Below are 11,019 nucleotides of genomic sequence, written 5' to 3'. Positions count from 1 at the left end.
ATTAACTAGATTTACGAGTGACAATCTTCTTCAAACTTAATTAAAATTAAACCCATCAGCGACACTTTCACGGACACTGTAGCAACTTTTGGCCAAGAGTAATTTTTTTACTTGCCTTTTGAAGCGGACCAAGTCCGGCTCCAGCTGAAGGGAGGGAGGAAGTAGATTGAAAAGTGTAATGCCATTGTAATGGAAGTGTCTCTTAAAGAATGACGTTGAATGAGATGGCAATTTAAGATGTGAATTGTTACGTAGTGTATGTGAATGAGTAGGTGAAGATTGATATTGGTGTAGGTTCTTTTTAATGAGAGTCAAAGTTTCTAAAATGTATATTGAGGGAAATGTTAAAATTTGTGATGAAGCAAAGTACTGCCTGCAAGATGTTCTTATTTGCCCATTGATGCCCATTGACTCGTTGTTTATGTCTTTTCTTCATTGCAAGTATTTTATTAAAATTCGTTGTTGAGCTGGAAATAATTTTTGTAAGACTTATTACTTGTGTTGAAACATGTCCTGAAATTCAATCATTCTGAATTTTGAGCAGAATTATGTCATTTTTCATTGGGTTATCAATAAACGATGCTTTATAACAGGTTGTAGATAGTAACAAAACCAGTGTTTTGGGCAGTTCCCTTGAATAAAACGTAAATAAATACCACAGGCGTGGACGGACACACAAAAAAGAAAAACTGCTTGGTAATTAGTAGTGTAAAGAATCAGTCTAATAAAGCAAACATTAATTTGAACGTATTGAGGTTGTGTTTTATTCCCTACTAGCTGGCCCGACAGACGTCGTCCTGTCCTAATGTGGTTTTATGTCAAATGCTCGTTCATTTTCAAGATGAGCTCGTTCGTATGGCTCAATCACGTCCTGGTTGAAGTTCGTTCGCTACGCTCACTCACCTTTAGGTCGGAGCTCGTTCGCTGCGCTCACTTGCCTTCAGATTAGCTCGTTTGCTACGCTAACTCGCCTCCAGGTTGAAGTTCGTTTGCTACGCTCACTCACCTTTTGGTTGTAACTTAGCTGTTGTCATAAATTAAAAAAAATAATAGTGCCGCACCCTGTTGGTAAACCTATTAATTTTTAGCGAATTTCCCATATAGGGAATAAGCTATTACCGTAGTACTCATGGTAAGACCTGGACCCGGGACCGATTTAATTTTTCATTTTGAGGTCCCTAGAGGCCAAAAACACCATCCGTTCAAATTCATATATATATATTTATATATATATAAATATATATATTTATATATATATGTGTCCGTTAGCGCGATAACTCGAGCAAAAATGATCCGATTTTGATGAAATTTGGTACAAACGTGTAAACCTACGTTTATTCGAACGAGTTCGCGATCCAGCATAATCGGACCATGGAAACGGGGGTTTATGGGGGGTTTTATGGGGTAAAAATGGGGTTTTCCCATTTTTGACCCTAAAAACAAAAAAAATTTGCAATTTCTTTCAAAACCATTTTGTAGAGCTTAAAAAAGGAAATAATTTAGTATATTGAAGCGCTGTTTTATGCCTAACGGTCACAGAGAAAATTCAAAAATAGTGTAATTTAAAATTCCCATGTTATTCTTATGGAGAAAATGAAAATTGTTGTAGTTTACTTGTTTATGGATATATATTGATAAAATTTGGCAAATTTATTTATTTCATCCTATACTATTGAGGTATGGTCAAAAATCACTTTTTACCTTCCCCGTAGCAGCAAACCTAAGCACTCGTTAAATCTAATGTTATTTAAATAGGGAATAAATACCTATGTCTTATTTATGGTAATATTTTAGTAAAAATGTAATCAGAGAAGTTGAAATTCGCTTAGTCTGCAGGTTTGCTGCGGCGGGGGTATTTAATTATATTTAACATCACAGAATCAATTTGTTTAGTTGGGCCAGCTGTTAAGATTCTTTAATTCCATTTAAATCTGAGTACTCATAAGGTTAACATGGGGAACTCCAGAGCCACTGGGGCGGAGCCCTTTTGACGGATCTGCATCAAACTTCACACAAACCATCCTTGAATAATGCTTAATAATGCCTGAAAGTTTCATTACAATCTGTCGAGCGGTTTCGGAGTCCACAAAGGACAAACAAACAAACATACATACATTGGATTTCATATATATATATATATATATATATAGAAGAGCCAATGTTATTCTTCTTCTTTTCAACTTTATCAAATACAACACAGTTTAATTAACTTTTAGTCAAAACAAAACCATCAAAGAAATAATTAGATAACGCTGAAGTTTTTTTAACGAGTGTCAGATAAGTAGTAGGAAACACGTTCCCAAACATAAGACCACGTGATGTACACATTGTTATCAGGAAAAATATAGTAAACAAACAGAAAAAATGTCTACGATTACAACGGTTATCGACTCAACTTTTGAACTTAAAAATGTACTTCGTAATCGAGGTCTGATACTGACTGCGCAGAAGTCAAAACCTTCAGAAAAAAGATTTGGTGAAATTTTTGCATATTATATCTTTTATTTGCTATCTAGGTAAAAAGATTATAAAATGATTACTTTATACTTATAGAGTCCACTTCAATCTTATGTTGCTCTTAATTCTACGTTTTAAATTTAATCACACAATTATACACATTATCATAAACTATGTTGAAACCTATGTTATCCTTGATATCACAGCATTTTCCCATATTTTTTTGTTAATAGTTTCTATATGCTTAGACACCTTTTGATGTAAAACAATGTTTAGGTTAAAAATTAACAAGGACATAAACAAATAACTAACTATGTAAGCAATATGACAATAGAGAGATGCTAAAAAATGCCCACTACTATCTAGATTCAGGAGGCTCTTTGATAGGCATCTCCAAACCGCATAATCGTATCTTTTTCAATAGTGTTGGCTTCATAAAGCGTATGGCACCAGTCACTAAACAATTATACAACTTAAATTGTCTGAGTATTCAATTGCCACAATAAGATCTTCCTCCGTCACGACTTCATTTGGGCTGTAGTGCTGTCGAGCCAATTGACAAAAGCCATATTTTGTAAGTTGAATAGGCTGTACATAGAAGCAGAAGCAGAATTGGCTCACCGTTGTATAGCGGTTGTGGTTGTGCTGTCGTGACGTAACAGCTGTGGGTCACGTGATCACGGGTGTGACAGGTGCGGTAGTCACGTGGTATGCCGTGTGACTACCGAGTACTGACTACCGCTCTGACGCATTGTCGCATTGTGACGTAAGCGAGAACAAAGGTTTCTTTCCAGTATTGTTGTAAAGTTATGTAAATAAACTAGCTGATTTTCTAAAGCACCTATCTTTTGATTAATTTATGTAATTTGTTTGTGAACCTCAAGATTATGGATGAGGTGTTTATGAGTAAAACAATATAGCATGTGACTTATTTTCAGTATAGTAGCTATGTATTAGTATTTATGGCAACAGCAACAATGTAATTTCAACTCATATGATCCAGTGAATTTAGCGTGAAGGAATGCATAGGCAGCATACACCTTATTTTTATACAATAGTATACTATCTGTATTCTTATAGTGACAATAGATCTAATTTGTAACAATCTCTACTCTACTGCCATAACTAATAATCCACCAGATTTGTTGCTTTGTTTCCTAATGCTGATGTAAATTTTCTTACTACACGACTATAACCTTAATTTATTATTCACGTTTTGCTTAAATTATTCGACCCATCCTGTAAGATAGGACTTGTCATCCCACTCACTGGGCTTGTCTATAAATAGTTGTGACTAAGATTATGACGTAGGCGGCGCGTCGACGGCGGCCAATCGCTTTTCATCTATTAATTGAGCAAATACCTCGCTGACTACGTCAATAAAGTTGTGTAAGAGCTATAATACTCTGCCATTGACCAATGCAAAGAGTGTCCCATTTGGACGTCTTGACTCTTTCAGTTTTAGTAGTACGGTATAGTACATTGAGATTGTACTGTACTTTTGGAATTGTATAAATGCAGTGTTGTTTATAACATAGCTTGGCAAAAATGATTTATATAAAATTAGTTTGAACACTTTTATCAGATTATAATAACAAATATGGAATTGATTGGTGGTGGATATGTCTTCAACTACAACAAAGTAAGTTGGTGGTGGAAAAAAACAATCGTACATGCGTTAAATTGACAAAAGATTTTGAAACTATTGTATATGGGAGAGGTATAAACTATAGGGGTTGGACAATGAACGTGAACACACTGGGAATAATAATAATAGACACCCACAGAGAATTACTAAGTATGTTTCCTTTGGAAAGTTTAGACGGATGGTTAAATGGGTTCTAGAAAAAAGGGACAAAAATGGCGAAATAATTGACAGAAAGCATTGACGAAAACATTGAAAATGCATTGAAAGGATGAAGGATGTCCGTCCAGTGGATTTTCAAGTTCCAAACTCTCAGATAAAAACGAAAATGTTACCAAACAAAATAGTCATGTCAGAGCATTTGTAATAATTCGAATGCAACCAAACAAAGCTAAATGCTGATATCCCATATATTTATATTTTGAAATAGAGAGGCGCATCCTTATGATGGTGGTGTGATGTGGTGGTGCAACCATTCTCGGTATTGATGAATAAATCGTGATTCACAGGACACGTGAAGGACCTTCAATAATTTAAACAGTTTTAAACTAAATTGTTTGCCGTGATCAATGACTATCACGCGAAGTAAAAGCAATCCTAGCGTTACAATATTGTTTTCCTACCACCATAATTAACTTATTTATTTTATTTCTCTCCAAACGGTTACACCATTAAAAAAAAAAATGCATGGATACCTATAAACAAGTTTGTTTCTGATAGGTAATCTTGTAAATAACACACAGATAATAACTTTTTAGATGAAAAGGGTTATTCAGGTTACGTTTGTTATTTTAAAGATTGTGTAATTTCTTACCGGTGTTAACTAAAGTACCCCTGTACCGGATCTACGGCTTTGGTTGGTGTAGAAACGACGACTGTGAACTCCACTGATTTAGCGACATTCCCGCTCTAGAGCGGCAAAAAGCTATTTTGCGGCTGTTTACAGGTGTGGCAATGTGACAATTTCCATGCAGTGGTAGGAAATGGCAATTGCATAAAACTAGAGTCAGATTTTTACCATGGAAAACATGTTTGTTATTTTACCTTACAATAAAACATTAAATTGAAAAAAAAATATAATTATTATTATCCATGATACTTGATAACGAGATAGAAGTGATAATTAAAACTCTGCCCAATTAAATATAACGATTTTGTACATATGAATCTCCTGTAATACTATGCTTGAACAATAAATTGTATTACATCAATGTTATGCATTGTAATTGAATTTATTTGAAACAAATTTTTTCTGCAGTGCGGTATCTTTAAAATCATTTACACGTCATAAACATCATTATCCTATTATTCTTAGTCCGATGAAAAATTTAGTTAAACAGTGCGGTGTTTAGCCTACTCTAAAAAATAATTTTATGTTTCAATAGGTATTAGTTTTATTATGCATTATTTATTTGAAACGTCAGATTTATTTTCAAAAATTCTGAATAAACATTGATTTGAATACAAAATGCAAAATGTAAGGAAATGATGTGGCATGTCTGGAAGGTGGGAGTCGCTGGTGGGTTGTTATTGATTTTGTTTGCGTCATCAGGACACGAGGTAGGACGAGAAGGACGAGACGAAGGTTGCAGTACCTCGCAAGCCTTAGCACGTGAAGGACTTGTCTTCAGTTCTGTGAAAATGATGTTTCCCCACAAGTCAGCCATGCAGATAAAAAGTGATTACAGGACTTCAAAGAGTGCTGATAATTGTTAGACTAGTGGGGGATAACTTAGGGGAAGGGATACACGTTACTATAAATAGTAGATTCTCAGAACTTGTGCCAGTGATAGTTGTTCAGCAGTGAGTCTCGGAGCTTGTCTAGAAGAGAGGGTTTTATTTTACATTTGTTGTTTTCTGGTTTATGGGTAAGTTTTAATTTAGTGGTAATTATATCTATTATTTAAAATAATTAAATTTTGTATTGAAGCAAAGAAAATTATGGAAGTTGATTGTTTCATGTTAAAAAAATGTAGTATGGCTATACCACATTGCATTATTATTATTACGCAATCAGAGTAACTTGAGATTTGATTGATATTTAATTCCAACTATCTTTGGTTATTGTTCAGTGAATTATTGGAACAAAAATCTTATTTTTAAATTTTTAAGTTCCAAATGTTGAGTTAGGTTATGTGGCCTTAACTTACTCTTCTGGTTTTTAATTTTTGCCCATATGGAAACCTATTGTCTAGGACCAGCTTTGTAAAATGTTTTATTATTTTAATCGCCTCTTAAACATTTTAGCCTATGATTGGTAGGACTAGCCTATGCCAAAATTTTCAGCTTAGCCTATAGGCTATGACATTCAAACCTTTTAAAGTTGAACCAACTCAGAATGTGGCAAAACTTTTGTTGATGGAGTTACCTAACTTAAGCATAAAAAAATATATTGAAACCTTATCTTACATATGGACCGTAAATTACAGTAACTTGAATTAGATTGTTTCTTTATTTATTTTTAAATAAATAAATAAATAAAGATTGTTAACAAAGAGATTAAACTTAGGCCCATTCCTCTTCAGGAGTTTCGATCAGTTTTTTATTTAAGATGGGTACGTATACCTTTTAACCCAAATTTAAAGTGTGTAGGATGAGTTTACTAACTTAAGTTAGTTTGGGGTGTAGTAACTTAATATAAGTTAGGTTACCTATCACAATTAAAAATGCCCTATAAAATTTGCTCAACATTGCAACTAAGTTTCATCAGAAAACTTAACTCTCCCTCAGTTCGAACAAAAACTTGGTTTTTGCCTTAAGTAATTGGCTTGAAAAAATTATAAGACAACTGTTGTTTGATTACCTACCTATGTAATAAGTAGGTAGGGTACTAAGTTAATATTATGAAATAGAGGCCGATTCAAATATTTCTACCTGAGCTATCGACTTGTGGTGGTCACTTTGTAGCACACGAGTTAGCCTAAGTTGGATTCTTTTTTTTCAGAGCGAGAGAAAAACTTAATAATATCGGAACCCCCTGTGGACGCAATAAGCAGCTGCAGGGATGAGAGTGGGTACGTGCCTACGGTTGGTCGCTGGGGCAGCGAATGGCCAAGTTGACTCGCAACTCAAGCAAGGGACTGGCTGAGGGATGATGGAGGGGGTAAGTGGCCGGAGGGACACCCCCTACCACTTCCCTCATGGGGTAAAACTCGGGCGGCTTTGGCCATGCCCACTATTGAAGCTTATGAAGAGTTTGCTTTGACAGTTGAACTGACTGTGCAGCAGCTTTTGCAAGCTCACAACTACAACAGCGTTGGAAACTTAATAAGGTAATTATATGAGCCACATTGTTTCTTCACCCTATACTGACCAGTGGCGGATCTAGAACAATCACCAGAGGGGGGGGGGGGTGAACCTGGGGGGTTCAGGGGCCCCCGAAAAATTTGTGTAAACTAAGTCTTTATAATGGCAGTTTTATACCATTTCTTTGTCCAAAGTTAGTGTCAAAAATTATTTTACACAAAGTGTATGCACTAGGTACTGTATTACATGCATTAAAAAAATTAACATATGTATGCCCGAAAGGGGGGCGGTCGCCCCTCCTCTGGATCCGCCACTGATACTGACTATTCAAAGTTAGGCCTAATTGTTTTTTAAATTTGTTTTCAAAAGACAAATGTGGAAGAGTGAAAGAATTTCTTATTTAGTAAAATGTCTGCAAAGTACGCCATTTGAAACGGCAAGACAGTTTAATTTGACGTCGAGTCTGGTGAAGTTGCATCTTACACAACCAATATTGAAGCTTATTTTTGTATTTAAAGTAGTATGGCATTCATAACAGTTTTCTTAACATTTTATGTTCAACTTTTTCTAATATCTATATGCGTTATTGTTACAAAATGGGGATATTAGCTACAGGAAGTTTTCAGAATAATTGACATACATTTTGCATTAAAAAAAAAACTCTTGAGTGAAAAACTTATGAATTTGAATCCAAAACGTCAGTTTTTTCGTTTTTTTCTAAGAGGTTGGGTCTTTTAACTTTTTTGATGTTGGTCCACTACCATAAATAATGCACTTCATGTGTACCTACCCCACATTGTCACTCAAGAATTACCTTACTCCAGATTCCATGAAGAATTCAAGAACAGCAAGGAGACGAGTCTCGTCGATTTCATGCAGACCTACCAACCGCCCATCACACCAGAACATCACACTTGCGTTGGTCTCGGATTGGCCCTTCTCAACCGGCTGACAGTCCTCGACCACAGGTTCCCTGGCTTGGCGTCTCGTCTGTTCATCGTCTCGTGTGAGGAGGTTGTGGACGATTACGCCTCGTACATTCTAGAGGAGCCGAACCCAAACATCGCGGAGAAGGAACACGTCCTGGTAGCACTGAGGTTGAATGTCGCTGGTCGTAAGGGGATGTTGCTTTTGGACCCCGGTTACCATGTGGCTAGGGTCATCACTGTCATGGAGGATGAGAAATATCCACACACAGGTATGTACATTTTTATGTTACAATTGGTTAGGATAATATAGTTGGCAAAGACACAATATATAGTTGTATCTATAATCTTTAAACTGAAACAAAAATTAGACTCTGCTCTACTTTTTTATTCTGGGTGCTACTTAATATTCATGCCACCTCCTATTTATAACAACAGCCTAAGCTACTGAGGAATTTCTCATTGGTGTTGGAAACAAGTGGGGTCTGTTTAGAAAATTAATTCATAATAAATCCATGTAGAGATCAATGCCTAAAATTGTAATACAACATTGTCCTTGTAATTAACTAATAATAGAAATTATATTTAAAGTAAAGTAGGCTATAAAGAGAGAGATATTTAATATAACACTTATCTCAGGCAAAACCGTAGTAAACAACAAATGAAATTTGAGAATTATACAAGAGAAGTTTCAATGTCCGTTCGATGAAAAACCTAAATAAGTAGGTCACATTAAACATATAATTGTTAAAACGGAGCTTCAAAATGAACAAACCGAAATTGCCAAAATCTATACCGCAGTGATAAATGTGGCAGGGCAAAGAATTTAAACAGGCTAATTTTAATGTTTGTTTGATTTTTAGGATGGTTCATGCAGTCTAAAGAAGGAGACCGTCAGAAGTTTTTCAACTACACTTTCTCTGCGAGCCGACAGTATGTTGTCTGGCGACAGAAGGAGAGGAAAGGTGATGCACCGGAGACAATAACTCACAGTGTCATCTACGTGGCTCGTCCCTTCCTGTCGCCAGTGGACGTGACGGAGAGACGCAACCTGGTGTACAACTTCAGAAGTCTTCTGAGTAGAAACACCAAGGGTCATCTGACTGCGGGAATCTTCTTTCCTGTGAGAGCCAACGGGCCAGGCCAGTTCACTATCTTTTACGAGGACAACACCTCTAAAAAGAAAGTCAAAATGGACTTCAGCGACTTCTTGGGAAGTGCCAATGTAAGTAATTTTGTTTCTTACTAGAAAAGTGTATCTTTTATTTCTTAAGTATTTTGTTTTAAATTTAATTTGATCTGAATAAAAATTTAACCACAATTATTTACCAAAATGTTATTTTACCAGATTGAGTTTTTTTTATTAACTTGTATTTTTTAATTTTGCCAGTAAGAGTAAAATAAACTGTTAACAGTTAGATTATCGCTTATATTGTGTTGTATTACAAATTAGAATCTATGTCATTGATATTCATTTGATACAAAAACCTCATCTCCAATGTCATATTATTACAATAATTACCATTGTAACAATTTATTTAGGTCTAGGTATATCTTTACTGATAAAACCACTGCAACAATATATTTAAATATTTTACTGATAAAGTAAAATAGCTTCAATTAATTGTTCATCTTTAAAGCTTGACAAAATTGTATATTTGGGAAAGCGGTTCAGTGGATAACAAAAAATAAAATAATAGTATGGATTTTAATTGCATCAAACTTTTTCAGAAGGTGGATGAGAGTCAGCAGCAGATAGTAGAGGAATGCAACAGACTGCTCGGTTTCCGACGTGGAGAACTGAATTCAATCCTGCACAGTCTTGCACACATTCTCTCCGACAGTGACTTTGTCTCCGAGGTTCTAACCATCAACAAGAACATCAATGAAATGGCTGAAGAAAACTGAGACGAGGCCAAGCCAAGCACAGTCTTGTTAGAAAATTTCTTCTGGCTTTGTTTGGTTTTATTTTTTGCCTTTTTTTGTTTAGCATGGACTGTATTGTTTCGTAAATCATTGTAAATTTTATCACTTACAACAATCGCTATGTATTTTAATGTTTTGACATACACTGAATTAGTGTGAGAGTTTTATATAATCACTATCAATTATTTCAACTGTATTCTGTTATATGACAATATCTTATGATTTATAGAATTGGAAGCTGTGGGTATATTTACGGTGGTTGGAAATATAAGGAATTTAAGTGAAACGTGTGTTGTTATTTCCTTTATTGGAATGGGATGATAAGGAGGTGGTTGTTTGTTATTGTAAGGGTTACTTATACAAAGCTATAACAATAATTTATGAAGTGAAAGATAGTATTGTTCACTGGTTGAAATGTAACTAAATGTGAATGATATTCTGCATTGTTACGACCACTCTATGTGAGTAATGCTGCCAACCGAATCAAACTAAACACAGATCTGGAGAAATGATTCACCGTAACACAATGTTAACTTTTTGTTTAATCTGTTAATGTTTAATAAATACTGATAAAATACATTAATTAAGACACAATGTGGAAAACATTTAGTTTTTCCCTGTTAAGGAAAGTAATAAAAATCACTGATAGATCAAGTGTGGCAGTAAACATTAAACAATAATGACATTCATATTCATAGGCGTGGTGTGATTAGTTTTGGTTCAATTTAGCCGAGGGATTGTAATAGAGACTGACTAGTCATGAATCTCATTCTGTGATTTTTGAAAAGTTCAGGGAACAACTATAGATGATAATAATAG

At 35.0% G+C, this 11,019-nt stretch overlaps 1 protein-coding gene across 1 annotated transcript; it reads left to right on the top strand.

The window, feature by feature from the left end:
• Window positions 1-5,710: 5,710 nt before the first annotated feature.
• LOC128990354 (uncharacterized) lies at window positions 5,711-10,486 on the top strand. Its single transcript, XM_054412695.1, has 5 exons — window positions 5,711-5,970; window positions 7,047-7,374; window positions 8,173-8,546; window positions 9,138-9,499; window positions 10,006-10,486. The coding sequence occupies exons 2-5, from the start codon at window positions 7,271-7,273 to the stop codon at window positions 10,180-10,182; spliced, it is 1,017 nt and encodes a 338-aa protein (XP_054268670.1). The 5' UTR covers window positions 5,711-5,970; window positions 7,047-7,270; the 3' UTR covers window positions 10,183-10,486.
• The last annotated feature ends 533 nt before the right edge of the window (window positions 10,487-11,019 follow it).

This window comes from Macrosteles quadrilineatus, unplaced genomic scaffold (genome assembly GCF_028750875.1).
Source record: "Macrosteles quadrilineatus isolate MER2022 unplaced genomic scaffold, UCM_ALF_1.0 Scaffold_3__2_contigs__length_128488019, whole genome shotgun sequence".
NCBI lineage: Eukaryota > Metazoa > Arthropoda > Insecta > Hemiptera > Cicadellidae > Macrosteles > Macrosteles quadrilineatus.
This window is presented reverse-complemented; position numbering and strand designations above follow the sequence as displayed.

What these genes read in the sequence shown, in the direction of transcription:
- LOC128990354 (XM_054412695.1), top strand. Translation starts at nt 7,271, where the DNA reads ATGCCCACTATTGAAGCTTATGAAGAGTTTGCTTTGACAGTTGAACTG. An exon ending in AGCGTTGGAAACTTAATAAG is followed by an intron (nt 7,375 to 8,172) that starts GTAATTATATGA and finishes ACCTTACTCCAG; the next exon opens with ATTCCATGAAGAATTCAAGA. An exon ending in TGAGAAATATCCACACACAG is followed by an intron (nt 8,547 to 9,137) that starts GTATGTACATTT and finishes TTTGATTTTTAG; the next exon opens with GATGGTTCATGCAGTCTAAA.